At 41.8% G+C, this 22,205-nt stretch overlaps 1 protein-coding gene across 1 annotated transcript in view; it reads left to right on the top strand.

Annotated features, from left to right (window-relative positions):
- The window catches only part of LOC126356217 (cholinesterase-like), a 52,155-nt gene that overhangs the window by 9,442 nt on the left and 20,508 nt on the right, over nt 1-22,205 (top strand). The window contains exons 2-5 of the mRNA XM_050007029.1: nt 1,249-1,383; nt 6,996-7,272; nt 12,229-12,414; nt 12,625-12,824. Of these exons, the coding sequence (XP_049862986.1) occupies nt 1,249-1,383; nt 6,996-7,272; nt 12,229-12,414; nt 12,625-12,824 (798 nt within the window). The remainder of the gene's footprint in view (nt 1-1,248; nt 1,384-6,995; nt 7,273-12,228; nt 12,415-12,624; nt 12,825-22,205) is intronic.

Below are 22,205 nucleotides of genomic sequence, written 5' to 3'. Positions count from 1 at the left end.
CCACAGTGGAAACCAGAAACGTTTTATTTGCAACAATTAGATACATCTTCAACCTACTTCTCGACATAGTCGCCGCTCCAACTTCGAGTTTTGTCACAGTGTTGTATCATCTTTTCAACATCCTCGTTATATAATGCAGCGGCCTATGAACTTACTTTCTGGACAACCATCGTATAAACTGTGTTCGAACAATATGAATTACATCGAAGGAAACGATCTATTAACAAACAGTCCGTATGGGTTCAGGAATTATTGTTCTTGTGAAAGACAGGTAGCATTTATTCACACGAAGTAATGTGTACTACCGGCAGGGGTTCTCAAGCTAATCGCATATTTCTCGATTTCCAGAAGCATTCTGACACAGTTGCTCACCAGCGTCTTCTGATCAAACGGCGTGCCGAAGGAGCATCGTTTCAATTGTGCGACTGTATTATCGCAAAATAAGGTAACTGAGTTACGGTGGCCATATTTAAAACAAACGCTTCCTTCGTTGCACTGACAACTTTTCACGAAACTTCAATCACTAACTTTCTTCTCCGAATGCGAAAAAGTTTTGTTGACGCCCAGCTACTTAAGGACAAATAAATATCGTAATATAATAACAGAAATCGTAAATCACTTAGAAAGATTCATGTGTTCGTTTTTCCTGTACGTTTGTAGGGTGTGGAACGGTAGGGAAATAAACTGAAGGTGGGTTTTCCAGCTACATAGACGGGAACTGCAGCGTAGTCATGTAGATATTGATGAACGTAGTTTCCAGCTTATGGTGAATGTTTTATCAGAGAGGTGATATCTTTGGCGGCTACAGTTAGTTCGTTATAAATGCGTCTCAAACCACAGCTTCCTTCCACTGTGTGTCCGGTGTCTTAATCACACGTCATTCGGTTTTTACAGCCGCTGACTTACCTCAGGGAACTATGGATATTCATAACTAAGTTTTATGAGTGTGTACATGTTTTTAACATTATATGGTTCTTGTTTAATAGAACACATCAGATTGTTTCACAATGGGTCCTTGATGTTGCTTCTCTACAACTGTCGGCTTTTGTGTGTCATAAGTCGGTAGAATTATCTTAAACGGATGTGAAACCTTTTCGGTAGAATACTCTCGGTTACTAGACCTACGAAGCAGACATGTATAAGGCATTATAAATCGGCCAAACTTTGGAAACTACAGACGAAAGACGGGTATGTTGCTCGTCACTCAGAGTATCATGCTCTATAATGAAGTTTCCATGTTGGTTTCAGGGAGAAGATGTGCTGGTGACTGTGGATCAGGGAACGTTGCGTGGGATCACAGCAACGAGCGTCTACAACTCATCCTACACTGCCTTCCTCGGAATTCCATATGCTCAGCCGCCACTTGGAGTGTTGCGGTTCCAGGTGATGTGGGAGACCCTGCTGAATTTGCTAAATTCTGAGTTACACACAATATACACTGTCCAGTCACGTTAATATGACCACCCAATATGTTCGACGTCAACGGGCAATTACCACTCGTAGAAGACAGTTGGCAGCACTAGCAGTGAATGGTATATAAAGCGTTTCAGGGAGACACGGAAGACAAGTGCAGTCGTTTGGTAATGCGGAAACTGAGCGGTTTATCTGACGACCAAAAGTGCAATATGACAGGCTTTCGGGCCAAGGGTGAAATCATTTGCGAAACGGCTAAGTTCGTAAACCTTTCGAGTGCCGCCGTGGTTAAAGTGTACAATGCGTGGCAAAATGACTCCATTCAAAACGGGCGCCGAGGGAACTGTGGTGCACCACAGCTGCGGAAATATATACAGGCGAACACTCGTGCTAGTCTTGAGCAGCCGACCTCCCCAATAAACCAAGGCGCTACGACAGTATTTCCACATCGACAGTTCAGCGAACATTTCCCCTTATGGGACTCCGCAACGGGTGCCTGCTCCGTGCACCAGTGCTGACTGCTGTTCATCAGCGACGAAGGCTGCAATTGGCACGTCAGTACTGCAACTAATGTCTGCTTAGTGGTGACAGGTAGCTTTTTCAGATGAGTCACCTTTTATGCTCCATCTGACACATGGTCACTGGAGTGTACAGCGTGAAGTGACTGAAGCTAAACATCCTGCAGCAATCGTCGGGAGTGTCGATTCTGGAAAAGGGACCATTATGGTCTGGGGAATGTTTCCCTGGCATTCCCTGGATGATCTAGTCATTCTGGAATTCACAGATCAACACAAGCATGCGCCTATTCTTGGGGAGCATGTCCAACCCTACATGCAGTTTGTTTCTCTTAGGCATTATGGCATCTACCAGCAGGACAATGCAACGTATCATGCAGCCCGCAGTGTACGTACGTCGCATAAAGAGCACCAGGTTGAGTTTAACGTACTACCCTGGCAACCAAACTCCCCGGATTTACACGCAATCGAGAATCTGTGAGATCAGTTCCAACATGCTGTTTGCGCCGAAGATCCTCAACGGAGAAACGTGACACAGATGACCACGACACTACAGTTGGAGTGATTGCACATCCCTGTCTATACTTTGAAGAACCTCATTGACCTGCACGACCTACAGCGCTCGCCAATGCAAAATATCGTTAGTCACGTTTCTTACAGGTGGTCATATTACTGTACCTAGACAGATTAGAAATGATGGCTTTGTGCTAAAGAACAGTGAACACGAATAAAATATGAAGTATCTCTGTTTTCAGTACTGGTGTATGTTTCCGTCAAAACTTCATTTGATTGATGAATTCATCTCAGGTTATCAGCCGAGTGGTGGCGTCGCCTTGTCGCAACGCTTCAATGAGTTTCGTACCCATCATCTTCGCCAGAAGATGATGGGTACGAAACTCACTGAAACGTTGTGACAAGACGACGCCACCACTCGGCTGATAACCCGAGAAGAATTCATCAGTGGAATATGCCGAGAAAGACTGCAATCGCATATAACTCCATTTGTCTTGTGCAACAGGTAGCTGTTGAAGTGGATGGATTCATATTATTACAAAGCAACTGCTTCCTGCTTGGATTTTATCGGATTGCTGTTCAGACTACGTTTTGGACTTAATATTAAATAGCTGCTGATGTGTTGTTGCCACATTGTTTCCAGAAACAGTAAATCACAACTGGTATGGTTTGACTGAACGTATCATGAGGTATTTTTGAAACCAATTTTCTAGCGAGATGAATCTTCTGCCTACTGAATTTGTACTATAATCCAGTTTTCTCCTGAGTAATGCAGCATAAAGCAGGAGACTACAATTAAAACAGAAAATAGTCATAAGACGTACTACTTATCCATTCCATCGTTCTGATTTCCACCTCGTCACCCACGAACATCTGTGCCGTCTTACTAATACATTAAAATATCCAGGAAAGACTATCGAACTGCTCTTCAACAAATACCCCACTTCTGACTAGCACTCCTAAAACTATTGCAAGCAGATTACATCTTTTTACCGTACTACAGGTAACCATAAGCGTTATCGACCGATCCCGCTCATCGTCACCTAGCTCGGCTCTTTGTATCGTTATATGTTACCGCCCCTGATAAGTCATCGAAAGCCAAAGAATCCACCTCTTCTTAAACATCCTCTTTCAGCAGATCGTATGCCACCTATCCTTAGGTAGTCAGACCATGTCTGTGAATACCATATATATCTTAAATTAGAAATTTATTGTCTTGTTACTCATTTAAAAAGCTTCCATCCTCTACCGCCACTTCCGCATGCTCTACATCAAGAAGCTGAACAAGCTTCCTCTTTCTGATCCTGAAGCTACTGACACTTACCAGTACTATATACGGTATTGTCATACCCGCTGCTACTTTCTTCTACGTATGTTCCAATAATCCACATAGCTTCACAACGGCGAGGCACCACCCTTCCCTGCTCTTACTTCCATATACTCCTCAAACACTTCATAATACACTAAACTCCTCTCCAAGTCATGGTATCTCAGTCAGTTTGTTCTTCCCTACTACCAATGTCACATTAAGAGCTAACCGACATGCACAATTGTATCCATTACTGCTGCCTAATGCAGCATCGTCAACCACATCACAGTACCAGCCACATCACCCTAGTGTTACATAAAATTATAATCAATCAATTTAAAATTCTATTGCTTCAATTAACCACTGGAGACAAGAAGAGACTCCAGCTACATTACACCATCGTCAGGTAGAGATTCCGAAATCAGATCTGGGCTGTAAACCGTACGCAAAAGCAAGACTAAGATCACAATTTAGTGACGGTAAAGAGTAGACTGAAGTTTACGAGGATCGTTCGGAAGAACCAGTGCAGGAAGAAGTGGGATATTTAACCAATATGGAATGATGAGGTGTGTTTGAAATTCTTTGTGACTGTGAACATTGCGATAGTTAACACAACAATTGTCAATTGAGTTAAACAGAAAGGAATTTCTCCGAGAAGGGGTAAAACTGACGTTGGACAGACATAGGCACAAGGAAGGCAACTGTGAATAAATCTTGAATAAAAGGAGAAATATTCAGATGAAGGAAATCAAAAACCAATGACACCATGGGGTGTCGGGGTTCCTGCCGGATATCGACGTCGTCGTAGTGCTATCTCAGACTACTAGGTGAATGAAACTGACCCACTATTGTACTCACCCTCTATGACCAGCTCTAGTTGTTCCCTCTGAGGTCCGTTCCACTGTCCGTTGAGCTTGCTCGAGATCTGAGGTTCTGTTCTCGGTGCGGTCCACCTAGAGCTCTGTCCGGGTTTTTCCTCGATGTCCATATTCTCAATTCTTGTTTTCGTTGAGTTCTGCTGCTGCCACCGCTGCGATGCAGCAACTGCAGTGCAAGGCCCCAGGCTTTTCGGAGCTGGCACACACTGTAACGAATCATAAAGTTTTCCCATCACCCTTATCTCTACTAGCTCTCTTATAATAGTTTCTCAGTATGTAGAGATCTATTCCAAATCCCTTGTTTTTTTGTATTTCATAGAATTATTAATTTGCAGACAGTGCTCGCTAATGGCTGATTTGGTTACCTGTCCCATTGTCCGATGTCCTTAGCATCTAATGTCCACTGTCCGAGTTGTTTGGCTAATGTACTACACGCTACGTCGACATGATACATTATAAATTACTGATTCATGAGAAGACAGGAATACAGCAGAGTAAGTCACTAGGAAAGAGCAACTGAAAAGCCAAGGCGGGTGGTGACAGTTTTAACGTCGAGACAGTGTTCAAGCGAGAGCTAAACGTACTAGACTACGAAATATTCAAACACCGCGTGAAGTGTGGCCGACAATACTTTAAAAATAAATTTCATTGTGTAATCCGAAGATCAGCCAAGAGGCGTGCGGATTCTTCGACTACCAGTCCTTTTCAGGGATAAATTCCTTTCCATCGAATCCCAGACGGTTTGCCATGGGGCAGAGGATTTTCCTTTTGGGAATATTTAATATTTATAATTCCAATAGTTATCTTACAACCATAGTAAACATAGTAACAACTTTGGTCGGAACTGTCACAGGCAAAGTCACTGCGTGCATAAGACATCCTCAACAGCTTATAACACTACTGTATGCTACTGCTGTACCATAATCTTAAAGTTGGAGACATGTTGTGAAAGTTTTTTACAAAGAAAGGAGTATAGAATTTTGTGTTGTCTATTCAATCAAACATCATTTACAGAAGCTCGACGATGTAACATTAAATAAAACAAAAGCAAAATATATCAGTAGAGTATTAGAGCTATGGTGTTACAAGCTGTCCTCCTGAAGTGAATGTTTCGTAATACATCAGCGTCAGCAGTGAAACTATCGCCAAGTCAAATGTTCGACCTGTGGAAAAAAAGGGACACAAGGCGGAAATTTGTCAGTCAGCTCTCAAAATGAACGTAGATTGTGCTCGCCTGATCTTCCAGTATCCTAATATTATTAGGTACTCAGGGTTTTCCCCCTATGCGTATTGCATATCCAGGCCGTTCTTCCTATATCTGATAGGCTCTTAACGCTGTCAGTAACTTCCAGATCGAAGACTTGTCTGGAGATTCCCTGGGCGGCGGAGGGATACCAACCAGATTGTCGCCCGCCACACGGTCCGACAACCTGGAGTGATGGTCTTGGTTGCTATTTCGTTTCATAGCATTACCCTTTTGGTTGTCATCCGCGGCACTCCAACAGCAGATCGCATGTTGACGGTATTTCACAACCCGTTTTGTTATCATTCGCGGCAAGCCAATTTGGGCTTACATTTCAGCAAGACAATGCCAGCCCGCACATGGCGAGAGTTTCTTCTACTGCTAGACTTCGTGCTTGCCAACCCCTATATTGGCCAGGAAGGTCACCGGATCTCCCACCAGTTGAGAATGTTTACAAAATTATCCGTAGGGTCCTCCAACCAACTCGGCATTTTGACGATGTAATGCGCCAATTGGATATCCCTCACGAGGACATCCGACAACTCTATCAATGTGCCAAATCGAATCATAAGGGCCGGAGGTGCACCAACGCGTTATTGTTTTGCTGAATTTGTGAAGCTCTTTCTCTTGAATAAATCATCCAGTTTTTCGGAAACTGTAAGCATTTGTTTGTCACCAGATGTAATTTTTTTGGGTGTAATTGTACATGACGCGCAAGTTGTGTCATAGTGTTAAGTGCAAGTTACGTCTTAGTGTCAAGTTCCAACTACTCTGTGGCATTCAGATCTCGTATTTGGTGTAATGAATTGTGCTAACGGTAGGTGAACTTATAGTATGAGGGCTTCAATGAAGTGCCTTCCCGTGTCTCTTACTGTACTAAGTGGCAGTATTATTTAAGCTTTGGAAGAAGTTCCCAACACTCATAAAGTTTACAGTCAACACTCATTCAACACTTCCGTTTAAATTAATGTCACAATTAATATATTAAAGGAATGTTTCACCAAACCTGTGTTAAATTTTCTAATATCTTTGAGTGGCAAGTCATAGAGGCTCCGTTTTCAATTCAGAATGAGTGCAATCATACCCAATAAGGTTTCCAATCCAAGCCTGAGCTGTCCTGGCAGGCACCACAGTCAGCTGAAGGCTGGGAGGGTGTCCGCGACGCCACCCAGTACGGCAGCGACTGCGTGCAGGACGACGGCAGCGGCTCCGAGGACTGCCTCTACCTCAACGTGTACGTGCCGGGAGTTCCAGAAGAGGGCGCCGACCTGCCTGTGATGCTGTGGGTGTACGGCGGTGGCTTCACCGTCGGCAGCGGCTCCAATGAGGAGTATGGACCAGACTTCCTCGTCTCATACGACGTCATATTAGTCACCATTAATTACCGACTGGGAGCCCTAGGTACGTAAGGCGGTGAGTTACTTAGAAGGTACACACTGGTTCTGTGATGCATGATGAATTGTTTTAGTTGCCACCTTTTACACACCCCGTTCCATGTCCAGCTATTCTCGTGTTTCTGAAACATTCTTAACCTAGTGAAAGTAGAACACCATGAAGCAACACTCATCGATGAAGTCTCATTCAGATGTCGTACTCGTACAGGATATGAAAGATGATCAGAAACCGTATGAAAATCTTGTAAGGTTATTGCACGGAAGGCTGTGCTGGGAAATAAACGTTAAGAAAAAAATTCGGACGTTGCTACGTTTCCGAGTAATAATCATTGAAGATAGCCTGTCAGGCCGTCACTCGTGCAAATTTAAGCAGCCTGCCGGAGACAATAGCGCGAAACTCGTCCGTCGTTTTGTTTCCTCAAACTGAATAAACGTAACTTTTGATAACCTAGCCTAAATTTATCACTTCCTAAAACAGCACATGTTAACTGGTTACGTGCATTTGAACAAGTGATAACTCACGGACCCACAGATGTCCGTGCATTATTCGATTTTTGTGCATGTAATTGCTTGAATCTGCGCTTGAAACGACCTGATTGGCTTAACTCCAATGCTAAATAACTAAGAAACGGCGCAACATATCGAATCTTTTTCCTCGCAATTATTTCGCAGCACAACTTCCTCTGCGACGCCCTCACAATCACTTCACACAAGCTCTGAATACACTGTATAGTGGTGTTACCTGCTAGTCTAACGTCACCCACCATTCAAAATGAATCAATCTTCTCGTTACTATAAAAGAACTAATTATAAATTGTGTTACCAAAAGTCACCTGTATCGGAATATAATGTCACACTTTGAACAGTGCTGAAAAACCTTTTACTTTGGTGACGTATTTCATTGTAGATTTCTTCGTAATTGGGCTGTACTGCTTGAGATAGATTCAAATAGTGCTACGTTAGTGGAAAAAAGGTTCATACGTACTTTGCTTTGCAAGGTAAAAACATTAAGAACTACTTAAAATGTGTAGAACTTGACAAATTTATTCTCAAAACTCTCTCTGCTAACAAAATATTTCTTCCATTGCCCAGACACGGCTTCACATAACAGCTGCTGATAATAGACTTCCATCCAACAGTTATTGGTTTCAAACATCAACAAGAACAATTACATTGCAAGAAGTCAAATGTATATTGATTTTACACAATACCGATTTTTACATCAAAAGACGTTAATGGATAATGAGCTCTTTTTCCAATATTGTCAAATTAATATACAGAATAAATTGCAGCATGACATTAATAAATTAAAATATGATTATAACTTCGAATTAAGTTGGAAATACGGGAAAAAATTACATCTTCTGGAAATAAATTTTATGTTAACTCTTTTGTTATTGCCGGCCGGAGTGGCAGTGCTGTTCTGGTCTGGTCTGGAACCGAACGACCGCTACGGCGCAGCCTCGGGCATGGATGTGTGTGATGTCCTTAGGTTAGTTAGGTTTAATTACTTTTAAGTTCTAGGCGACTGATGACCTCAGAAGTTAAGTGGCATAGTGTTCAGAGCCATTTGAACCATTTTTCATTTGTTATTTTTCTTTATGAAAGGAAAATATAAGATCATTGTAATGTGCCAAAAATTACAGTAATTTCAGAATTACAATTGTGACCCTATGGGATTGTATTGTGAACTGCTTCCTGTTCGATTCTCCCATACATGACGAAATAAGTGCACTGACCAGTTCCGTTACACTAGGAATGGGGGAAGGTAATTGCACACCTCTTTCTTGAAGATATGGGATCTTACACTAGCTTTGGCGCCTTTGCAAGCGTTTTACAGGTTTCCTGATGAAGCTATTCTTCTGCTTTCAGTAGGAGCGGTGTTGCAACATGCTGCATGGAGATGATCTAATCAAACCATTAACAGCATTTTAGAGCGTGAGCCCCTCACCGACATTCTTCACTCTATCCTCACTCAGTGTTTGCCGCTGAGGCTATTTACTGTGTGGCTCCCTGCGTCTTGACTTGGAATTTTGTACGAACGATCAAATTTCGCTTCTGACGTGCACACGTTTCAACTACATTGATCTGCTTGTGACCAGCTCATATTGTCAGTTGTTTCTGAAGAATCTGCAGAGAGTGTGTAGCTGAAGTGTAATGTTGAAGGTGAATAATGCCTTTTTAAGTGATGTCTGACATTATTTGGGTATGACGAATTTGGGTGTGACGAACTCTCTCTCTTACACGCACCAGTCCTGCGCAGCACGTAATCTTGTTTAAGCCTATGTTTTAATATGATGTCTGAATTTGGTGAAGGAAGGTACAACTTGTACATCTCCAAAGATTCTTAAGAATGTCAGCTTACTGAGAAGTTGACCCTTCTTTTTATGGAGCTTCTGTAGCTTTTGTTACTGGCGTAACGTATCCCTCCCGTAGGGCAGTGATCATCAAATCTACCGGTAATAAATCTGTCTAGCAGTAGGGCTCTCAATTATTTCGATGTTTTCCTTTAATCCGAACCGGTGAGAATTTCAAATACTCGAGCAGTATTCAAGGATAAGTCGCACTAGTGTTCTATAGACTTTCTCCTTTACAGAACTTTCCTAAAACTTTTCCAATGAACAGAAATCAATCATACGCCTCCCCTACTATCGTCCTTATCTGTTAGTGCAGCCCAAATCAAGTATCCACGTGGCCTGTGGTTCTGAGCCCTATTTTATAATAATCCAAAGAAGTCAACTAAAGAGATTCTTATTGTTGTTGTCGTGGTATGTTTTGATGCAGGTCTCCATGTTACCCTTTCCTGTGCAAACATCTTCATCTCCAAATAACTACTGACTGCAACTTACATCCTTCTGAATTTGGTTACTGTTTTCTTGTCTTGGTCCCTCTCTAGGATTTTTACCCCCCTTTCCCCACACACAGTTTTCTCCAGCACTAATTTGCTGATTTCTTGATGTCGCAAAATGTGTTGTATTAACCGATCCCTTTTACTAGTCAGCCTGTGCACCTCATATCTTTTCTCTCCAATTCTATTCAGTACCTCCTCATTAGTTATATCTTCTACCTATCCAATCTTCAGCCGTAAAGCTTCTTGAGAGTGTACTTTTCCTGCTCAGTAATAAACGAAAATACTTACAGCGAGTGCATTAGTTTAAGATGTATTTTATTTTAATACACAGTGGTTAATTCGGACCATGAGCTAAGTTGGACGCTTACCTCAGAGGCAGAGGGGAGTTTAGAGTGATCAGTGTTGGGTGTGAGAAGGAAGATTTTGTTGTTTGTCGTCCAGTTCTGACAACGCAGTGGCATGCGTGACTCTTAGCGATCAGCTTCTACGATATAGATTTTTACACAAACATTACCTGTTTTAGTGAAAGTGCGTTATAGAGAGGGTCATCTTCAACTGTGGCGCACATTTGTAACTAGCAGTATACAGGGATTGTCCAGAAAGTAAGTTCCCTCGTAAATATAGGAAATGGAGCTGCGAATATTAACAATTGTCGACTGTATGCTGAAATGATGACAGTTAAATTTTTGTGCCGGACAGGGACTCAAACCCAGATATCGGATTTTCCGCCATACACGAGGGTCGTCTTAACCACTTCAGCCATCCGAAATTGAATGACGGCCAGCATGCATGTCCAAAACAGAGTTAAATCGTACTTCTTAATAACACAGGCATTGTTATTTCGTTTTTATTCGCCAATACCAAGCCTTCGACTCTCAATAAATGTATCCTTCTCGGACGGGGTATACGTAACGTACCAGTGAAGGTTATGAAGCCTGGACGACGACTCCTGTGGATCTTTGGATATGACCGTGATCCATACTCGGATGGCTCAAGCTGTCCAGACGAACGCTTGGTTAAAGTGGGAAATCGGGTTTCAGTTCCAGTCGGGCTATGTTTTTCATTGTGGTTATTCCAAAACCCAGCCGACTGTGGTTCATATTCGCAAGTGCTGTAACGTGAAAAACATTTAGTAGACATTTATTATCGTGTCTCATATTGCTTAATGCATTTAAGTACAGGTTAAGTTTCTGTTATTAATCAATAATTCGCTTTCAGTGACAACAAAACTCTTCGTGAGGCAACTGTAGTGTCATTGCTTTCCGGTCACTAAGCGTGGGATCCATTTGAAACAGAGAGTAGTCGATAGGATGTAAGATAATGCAGATTAATAGGGAAATGAATTCTTTAACGTTCAAGTACAGCATTAGTTGTGTACTGTTTTGCACAGAAACCTCGATAAATATCTATGCGTAACGTGGAATGAAAATGTAACGGTGGTGGTAGGGAAGGCAACTTCGGTTTATTGGCAAAATTTGAGGGAAATGTGATTTATCCGTGAAGGACACTGCTTACAGAACACTAGCGTGAACCATTCTTGAGTACTACTCAAGTGTTTGGGATACCCACCACTTCTGGTTAAAGGAATATATCGAAATAATGCAGAGGCATGCTCCTGGATTTGTTAGCAGTTAAGACCGATCAACATACGAGTTTTACGGAGGTACTTCGTGAAATCAAGCGTAAATGTACCACAGTCCAAAGCTACCTTTGAATGTGGGTCTTATACTGTTGTGATACCAGTTGATTGGGCTATATCTTATTCCACCATTCAACATACACTCAACTGGGGACAGAGTTGATAATGGAAAGAGGAACAGGAAACTTCGAATATTTTGGAGAGCTTGCTGATTAACGCGAGAAGCGTCTCCACGGACTTTCTGCTACGGGATGGATGCCTCTCCCGCAGTCGTCAGCCGCACGTTGAAGGATTGGTAAGAGAAACGATGTATTTTACAAACTTTGAGGTTTGACTTTCAGGGCAGAAATATCATACATTGATCAATTTTTGATTTAGAAATACTGTTGATAAAATGTAACGTATATCAGTCCTTGAATGAATGTGGTGATGCAAGAAAGGTATATGTTATTGAAGAGAAACTTTGATTCTAGGATTCCTGAGCACTGGTGATGAAGTTGTGCCTGGCAACGCAGGCGTGAAAGACCAGCAGCTGGCCATGTCCTGGGTGCAAAGGAACATCGCCAGGTTCGGCGGTGACCCTGAGCAGGTTACTGTTTTCGGTCAGAGCGCAGGCGGCATCTCCGTATCGTTCCACCTGGTGTCACCAACCTCTGCAGGTCAGCACGTCGCTAACCACATCAGACAGTAGAATACAGGTTGTAGATGAGAACGTCCTTATGAAAACTGACAGAAATTGCACCTTACTTTAACAGTCACTGGTGCTTCAGTTTGGCAGAAGTATTCTTGACTGTTGAAGTGATGACATGTATTTCGTGGTCAGTGTCATTAGGTACCAAGTAACACATAGAATAGCTTTTCTTCCCTAGGTCTGTTCTCACGGCTAATCATCCAGAGCGGCGTCTTCATCAGACGCCTCGTCCCCTTGGCCGCAGCTCGTAACCACGCCTTCAGGCTTGGAGCTGCCCTCGGTTTCGAGACAGAGGACTCGCAACAGCTGATAGAATTTCTTCGGTCTGTAAACGCCACCGATCTGCTGGTGGACTGGACCGTGATCCTCACCGACGAGGTAATTCAGTCTACATGTGAACGTAACAGCGGTGTCAGTTGTTCTTCACATATGCTCTTTTCTACTATTGATAATTCTCGGTAAGTTATAATTCATATAATATCAGTGTCTAATTTACTTTATGCAGGGTGAACGTTAATAAAACCGACAAACTGCAGGGACTGAATCCTGATTGTAAATGGAGGGGAAAAACCTTCCATGAGCTTATGTCTGGTAACGGACGGTTTGCATGCTACGACAACGAATCATCCTGGAGCAACGTACAGATTTGCATCGCATCCACATCACAACAGGTACTCAAAGAGGCCTCCATGAGTTTGCAGGTGATTTGGGTAGTAGCGGTGGTCGTGCAGAATATACGTAATCGTACTTTGACCTACACCATGTTGGCGGGCCACTAGCCTGGAGCTTGTACTAGGGTTCGTCTCAATATCCTGTAGAACCCGGTCCTCTAGATCTGGTGTGCAGAAAGTCCACCACCTCCCTGTACGTTCGTCTGCCTGAAAGAATCCATGATCATACAAACACCCAAAAAAGGGCTTGGAATGTTCTGTGATGTGGTTGGCGCATCCTAGGATACATTTTTTTCTGCTCCGCCATTCACAAATACCATCTCAGCTTATATCCGACATGAATACAGGACCGTTCTGCTGCTTACAGTAGCCTGCGTCACTCACACAGCACGATGCACTTCCGGCACATGTTCATAGGACCTTTTTTCCCCCATTTCCAGCCAGGAATCCGTCCCTTCAGTTTGTTGGTTTTACTAACATTCACCCTGTATACATTTCTTGTTTCATAGAACGTATTGAAGAGATCCTCGCGGATATGGAGTAGGCTAGGAAAACAACATACATTATGCAAGTAGTGTTATTAAACACCGACACGAATTCACTAATACAACACGTTTATATTTGAAATTTTATTTCATGTCAAACGGACACTACTACTCAGTGAATTCTTCTTTCCACGTTTTGAAAAATTTTAGTTCACAACCGCCGTACCTCTGTCATTTCAGTAGGGTCGAAGAAATTCATGTGTTTCCGCAGTTCTGATTGGTCTTCCGACCAAAGTGATTCGAGCACTGCGTTTCACTTAACCGACACAAAAAGGGAGCAATTATGTCGGTTAAAGTGAGGTGAACTGTAGATGTTGCGATTAGAATAATTTTCGCTAACAGGACCGATTCATCGATTTTGCAATGACTTGTTTAAGAATTTGCGTGCATAGAGATGGATTTTGCTATAGAGCTCCATGCCGTTGTGGGTGAAATGTGCGCTTTTCATCACTAATTGAGGTTTAAAGCTATTTCGAACAAATTTTGTTTACTCATGCCCTAATGGTCTGATCACCACAGAGAAAGTGGCTGAAACTTTTTAAGTCGAAAGATCATCAGTCCGTAAATTTTTAAATCGACTGCGTAATACGAACACACTAGACCATTTCTTCACTGATGGTAAGTTTCGAATTGAAACCATCTTTTCTCTACTAAACTCAAATTTAGTAGCAGTACCAAAGCGATTAATATTATTCTCCGGGGTCAGAGCATGCAGCAATTGCCGATTGCAGTGTTCGTAATTTAGTCATTACTTTTGTGGCTGCTTTTGAAACGCTCCATAATGCCAATTCCCATACTTTAAAATAAGTGTACTAGTATATATAAAATAATTAATAGCCGTGTGTTAAAGGACATAGTCGAATATGAAGACTATCTGTCCATCTAAGGACATAGTCGAATATGAAGACTATCTGTCCATCTCTCTCTCTTTCTCTCTCTCTCTCTCTCTCTCTCTCTCTCTCTCTTTTCTCCCCAACCGCACAGACGCACACACACACACACACACACACACACACACACACACACACACACACACACACACACACACTTCTAGACTTTGTCTAGCGCACAGTCTTCATCTACCTCTAAGATGCTAAAATTTAAATTATCCAATATCCATTAAATAATGAAAAATACAGGACCACTAAAACAACGTTAAAAAGTAGATGTGTAAATGTGTATAACTGGCTCGACATGCAACGAAAGGGATGAACCATCAGTTCTGGCGCACATAAAAATCTCTTTCTCACATCTTTAAAGGGCAGTTCTGATAGTACACACAAGATGTACTACACCCGGACGACGAACAAATTTAAGTTGCAACTAATGAATGCCCTTTTGTCGATTTTAAAATATAAGCAGTTAAATATCTTTAACTGAAGCAGTGAGCCACAAGTACCTTTTACAGGCAGGGTTTTCTTGGCCGATGATGAAGGCCTATTATATTAGTCACCAGTATTTAGACAGAGAGCTTCGGAGAAGAAGTGGCGTTTACTCCACGTATTTCATAACTTTAAATTGTTTATTTCTGTTCATTAAGTTCTACATATATGTGAGTGATGCAGTATCATGAACGTAGCGTGTAATATCCACATGACACAACTGGACTTGTAAGAATTATTGTTCCTATCAGACTTTGCCTCCGTTGACCAAGGGCAAACACGATTATGCTACCAACTCTCTGCATATACCACTCGTTCGTTACAGGGTGCATATGGTATAGACAAGACATATGAGCATATTGAGACGGTAATTCAATACACACTGAAAAGCCAAATAAACTGGTATCGTGTAGGGCCCCCATCGAGTATGCAGAAGTGCCACATCACGACGTGGCATGAACTCCACTGATGTCTGTTGGAGTGCTGGAGGGAACTGAAACCAAGAGTCCTGGAGGACTGTCCATAAATCAGTAAGATAGCGAGGTGGTGGAGATCTCTTCTGAAAAGCACAGAGTTGTATCTAGACGTATCAGAGGTCACATATCACTCCAACTGCACACTCCCCTCACCGTTACAGAGCCTACATCAGCTTGAACAGTCCGCTGCTGACATGCAGGGTCCATGGATTCATCAGATTGTCTCCATACCCGTACACGTACATCCGCTTGATACAGTTTGAAGCGTGACTCGTCCGACCAGGCAACATGTTTCCTATCATCAATAGTCCAATGTCGATGCTTGCGGGGCCAGGCAAGGCGTAAAGCTTTGTTTGGTGCTGCCATGAAGGAAACACGAGTGAACCTTCTGCTTCGAAAGCCCAAATCGGTGATGTTTCGTTGAATCGTTTGCACGTTGACACTTGCTGATGGCCCAGCACTGAAATCTGCAGCAATATGCGGAAGGGTTGCACTTCTGTCACGTTGAACCATTCTCGTAAGTCGTCGTTGGTCCCGTTATTGCAGGATCTTTTTCCAGTAGCAGCGATGTCGGAGATTTGATGTTTTACCGGATTCCTGATATTCACGGCACAATCGTGAAATGGTCGTACGGGAAAATCTCCACTTCAGCGCCACCTTGGAGAAGCTGTGCCCCATTCCTCGTGCGCCGACTATTACAACACCTTCAAACACACTCAAATCTTGATAACCTACCATTGTAGCAGTAGTAACCGATCGAACAACTGCGCCAGACACTTATTGGTTTATATTTGCGTTGCCGACAGCAGTGCCGTATTCTGCCTGCTTACATATCTTTATATTTGAATACGCATGCCTATATCAGTTTCTTTGGCGCTTCAGTGTAAAAAAGGGAGATGAAAATCTATTAATCGTGAGGAATTGGAAAGTGCTTGTAAAGGTATAGGGAAGGGATTATGACAGAATATGGGCTAGGCAGTTGGAATGAGTGAGAAGACAGACCGCCATAGTAAGTTTCATATAGTGTAGTGAATATTCTGTTCAAGAACCACGACAGCAAGACATACACGCGAAAAAAACCTAAACACTGGGGAAGATTCTAGCTGGATTACATTATGGCCAGACAAAGATCCCAAACTTATTTATTGTATCATAATTATTCAGACAGTGAAGGGAGACGAAAATTTAATAGTCATGGGTGGCTGGAATTCGGTAGTAGGAAAAGGGAGAGAAGGAACTGTAGTAGGTGAATATGGATTGGGGCTAATAAATGAAAGAGGAAGCCGCATGTTAGAATTTTGCACAGAGCATAACTTAATCATAGCTAACACTTGGTTCAAGAATCATAAAGGAAAGTTGTATACATGGAAGAAGCCTGGAGATACTGACAGGTTTCAGATAGATTATATAATGGTAAGACAGAGATTTAGGAACCAGGTATTAGATCGTAAGACATTTCCATCGGCAGATGTGGACTCTGACCATAATCTATTGGTTATGAACTGTAGGTTAAAACTGAAGAAACTGCAAAAAGTTGAGAATATTGAAATTAATTGATGAAAGGAGAAAATGTAAATATGCAGTAAATGAAGCAGGCAAAAAGGAATACAAACATCTCAAAAATGATATCGAGAGGAAGTGCAAAATGGCTAAACAGGGATGGCTAGAGGACAAATGTAAGGATGTAGAGGCTTATCTCACGAGATACCGCGTACAGGAAAATTAAAGAGATCTTTGGAGAAAAGAGAACCACTTGTATGAATATCAGGAGCTCAGTTGGAAACCCAGTTCTCAGTAAAGAAGGGAAAGCGGAAAGGTGGAAGGAGTATATAGAGGGTCTATACAAGGGCGATGTACTTGAGGGCAATATTATGGAAATGGAAAAGGATGTAGATGAAGATGAAATGGGAGATATGATACTGCGGGAAGAGTTTGACAAGGCCCGGGAGTAGACAGCATTCAATTACAGCGAATGACTCCCTTGGGAGAGCCAGTCCTGACAAAACACTACTATCTGGTGAGCAAGATGTATGAGACAGGCGAAATAACCTCAGACTTCAAGAAGAATATAATAATTCCAATCCCAAAGAAAGCAGGTGCTGTCAGATGTGAAAATTACCGAACAATCAGTTTAAGAAGTCACGGATGCAAAATACTAACGCGAATTCTTTACAGGCGAATGGAAAAACTGGTAGAAACCGATCTCGAGGAAAATCAGTTTGGATTCCGTAGAAACATTGGAACACGTGAGGCAATACTGGCCCTACGACTTATCTTAGAAAATAGATTAAGGAAAGCCAAACCTACGTTTCTAGCTTTTGTAGGCTTAGAGAAAACTGTTGACAATGTACTGGGATACTCAAATTCTGAAGTTGGCAGGGGTAAAATACAGGTAACGAAAGGCTATTTACAATTTCTACAGGAAGCAGATGCCAGTTATAAGAGTCGAGGGTCATGAAAGGGAAGCAGTGGTTGGGAAGGGAGTGAAAAGGGTTGTAGGCAATGCACGATGTTACTCAATCGGTATATTGAGCAAGCAATAAAGGAAACAAAAGAAAAGTTCGGAGTAGGTATTAAAATGCATGGAGAAGAAATAAAAACTTTGAGGTTCGCCGATTACATTGTAATTATGTCAGAGACAGCAAAGGATTTAGAAGAGCAGTTGAACGGAATGGATAGTGTCTTGAAAGGAGGGTATAAAATGAACATCAACAAAAGCAAAACGAGAATAATGGAATGAAGTCGAAATAAGTCGGGTGATGCTGTGGGAATTAGATTAGGAAATGAGACACTTAAAGTAGTGAAGGAGTTTTGCTATTTCGGGAGAAAAGGAACTGATGATGGTCGAAGTAGAGAGAATATAAAATGTAGACTGGCAATGGCAAGGAAAGCGTTTCTGAGGAAGAGAAATTTGTTAACATCGAGTATAGATTTAAGTGTCAGCAAGTCATTTCTGAAAGCATTTGTTTGGAGTGTAGCCTTGTATGGATGTGAAACATGGACGATAACTAGTTTGGACAAGAAGAGAATAGAAGCTTTCGAAATGTGGTGCTACAGAAGAATACTGAAGATAAGGTGGATAGATCACGTAACTAATGAGGAGGTATTGAATAGGATTGGAGAGAACAGAAGTTTGTGGCACAACTTGACTAGAAGAAGGGATCGGTTGGTAGGACATATTTTGAGGCATCAAGGGATCATAAATTTAGCATTGGAGGGTAGCATGGAGCGTAAAAATCGTAGAGGGAGACCAAGAGATGAATACACTAGGCAGATTCAGAAGGATGTAGGTTGCAGTAGGTACTGGGAGATTAAGAAGCTTGCACAGGATAGAGTAGCATGGAGAGCTGCATCAAACCAGTCTCAGGATTGGATACCACAAAAACAACAAGATCTACCATAGGGCAGATACAGACGCAGATCATAGTTTAGTAATGACAAAGAGCGGTCTGAATTTCAAGAGAATTATTCGGAAGAATCCATGTGGAAGAAAGTGAAATACTGAAGTACTGACGAATGATGATAAACAATTGAAGATCGCTAAGAATGTGGATGCTGCAATAAGGAATATCAGAATAGGTACTTCAGTTGAAGAGGAGCAGATATCTCTAAAAAGGGCAATCAAAAATGCTGGACAGTCAGACGTAGTTGTTGTTGCTGTTGTTGCTGTGGTGTGCAGTCCAGAGACTGTTTTGATGCAGCTCTCCATGCTACTCCATCCTGTGGAAGCTTCTTCGTCTGCGAGTAACTACGACATCCTACATCCTTCTGAATCCGCTTAGCGTATTCAGCTCTTGGTCTCCCTCTACTATTTTTACTCCCTGTGTTTCCCTCCAATACCAAATTGATGATCCCTTGATGCCTCAGAACGTGTCCTACCAAACGATTCTTTCTTCTAGTAAAATTGTGCTCTTCTCGCCAAGTCTATTCAATACCTCCTCATTAGTTATGTGAACTACCCATGTAAGCTTCAGCATTCTTCTGTAGCACCACATTTCGAAAGCATCTATTCTCTTCCTGTCTAAACTATTTACTGTCCGTTTTTCACACCCATACGTGGCTACTCTCCATACAAATACTTTCAGAAAAGATTTCCTGACAACTTCCTAAGTCTCAAATCTACGCTCGATGATACCAAATGTCACTTCTTCAGGATGGCTTTCCTTGCCATTACCAATCTACTTTTTGAATCCTCTCTGCTTCGAACATCATCAGTTATTTAGCACCCCAAACAGCAAAACTAATCTACTGCTTTAAGTGTCTCATTTCCTAATCTAATTCCCTCAGCATTACTTGATTTAATTTGACTACATTCTATTTTACTCGTTTTGCTTTTGTTGATGTTCATCTTATATGCTCCTTTGAAGACACTGTTCATTCCGTTCAACTGCTCTTCCAGGTCCTTTGATGTCTCTGACATAATTAAAATGACATCGCCAAACTTCAAAGTTTTTATTTTTTCTCCTTCTATTTTAATTCATACTCTAAATTTTTCCTTTGCTTCCTTTACTGCTTGCTCAATATATATATTAAATAACATCGGAGATAGGCTACAACCCTGTCTCACGCCCTTCTCAACCACGACCATCTGGTTTCTGTACAAATTGTAAATAGCCTTTCGCTCCCTGTTCATGAACCCCGCCATCTCCAGACAGACATGGTTACAAGGAAGGAAATAGCGAAGAAATCTTGGTTAACAGTAGAAATATGTCACTTGATCGTCAAAAGAAGGAATTCCAAAACTACCCAGGGAAAGACAGGAATACAGTAATTAATTTCTTTAGGAATAAAGTAAATATGAAGTGGAAGGCAGCGATGGTGAAATGGTTGCAGGAATGATGTTAAGAAATCGAGAAAAAAATGATCGTCAGGAGGTCTGGTTCAGCATATACAAAAGTCAAAGCTACCTTCGGTGAAACTAAAAGTGGAAGTGGTAACGGTAAGAGTGCAATGAGAATTCCACTGCTAAACGCAGAGGAGAGAGTGGATAGGTGGAAAGAATGCACTGAATGCCTCTACCAGCGGGAGGCCTGCCCGATGACGGAACATAAAGAGAGATTGGGATTGATATGAAAGACATATGAGATCCTGCATTAGAATCTTAATTAGCTTGGAAGTCTTGAATTCAATTAAGGCTGAAGGGATAGCCGCCATTTTGTCGTAATTTCAAAAATCATTGAGGGAATCGGCAACCAAACCTGAATTGGACGCAAACTTCTACTGAAGATAGGGTGTAAAATCTATAAGACTGACATCCTACCGTTATCCACACTACTCCGAAGATACAGAGGGCAGATAAGTGCGAGAATTATCTTACAATCAGCTTAACAGCTCGTGCTTCCAGGCTGCTGACAGGGATAATATACAAAAGAATGGGAAAGAAATTTGAGCATCTGTTATATAGCGACAATTTTGACTATTGGACAGATAAAGGCACCAGAGAAACATTTCTGATGTTTTGCTTGATAGTAAAAGCAAGATGAACAAAAATCAAGACACTTTCTTTGGATATGTCCATCTGGAAATAGCGTTGGATAAGGTCAAATGGTGCAAGATATTCGAAATTATGAGGAAAATATTAATAGGTCGTAGGGAAAGATGCGTAATATACAATAAGTGCAAGAATCATGAGAGAACAATAATACCGGAAGAGCAGGAACGAGTATCTGGTACTAAAAACGGGGTAACACAGGGATGCAGTCTCTCACCCCTACTATTCAGTCTATACGTCAAAGAGGCAATGACGGAAGCAAAAGAAAGGTTAAAGAGTGGTATTACAATGAAAATTGAAAGGATATCAGTGATAAGATTCGTTGATGACACTGCTATTGTTAGTGAAAGTGAAGCAGAATTACAGGGTTTGTCGAATGGAATGAACAGCCAAATGAGTACCGATTACTTATTAAAAATAACCATAAAAAGATGCAATTCTTGAGAAGTAGCAGAAATGAGAAAAGCGAGGCTTTTAACACCAAAATTGTTGATTACAAAGTCGATGAAGTTAAGGAATGCTACTGCATAAACCATGATGAACGAAGCAAGAGGGACATAAAAATCAGACAAGCACGGGAAAATTGTCCATTACTCACCAGGAGATGTTTACTGGTGTCAAACATAGCCATCCATATTAAGAGAAATTTCTGAGAATGTACGCTTGGAGCACAGCATTGAATGTAGTGAATCATGGAAAACCGCAACGCAGGTGGATCAACAAATCTGAGATGTGGTGCTACAGAAGAAAGTAGAGCTTTAGGTGGACTGACAAGATAAGGAATGAGGAGTTCTCAGCAAATCGGCAAAGAAAGAACATGTGGAAAACATTGACAAGAAGAAGTGATAGGATGACAGGACTTTTATTACGACATCGCGAAATGGCCTCCTTGGTACTAGAATGGTTGAAGGTGAAACCTGTAGAGGAAGACAAAGATTAGAATACACCCAACAAGTGGTTGAGGAAGTGTGGTGCATGTCTGAGATGGACAGGGTGGCACAGGAGAAAAATTAGTGGCTGGCTGCATCAAACCAGTCAGAAGACTGATGACACAAAAAAATGAATATTTGGTTGTTTCATTTAACAAGGACTACGTTGAGGTATGCTGTCTCCACCTATAACTGGAGGTATCGTATGCCACTGATTCATTCGTGACATCTCTGGAGTTACAGTTTAATAAGCTGTTTGTCAAAC

Source organism: Schistocerca gregaria, chromosome 3, assembly GCF_023897955.1.
Source record: "Schistocerca gregaria isolate iqSchGreg1 chromosome 3, iqSchGreg1.2, whole genome shotgun sequence".
NCBI classification, from domain to species: domain Eukaryota; kingdom Metazoa; phylum Arthropoda; class Insecta; order Orthoptera; family Acrididae; genus Schistocerca; species Schistocerca gregaria.
The sequence above is the reverse complement of the archived record's forward strand: the minus strand, read 5'-3'. Positions and strand labels throughout refer to the sequence as shown.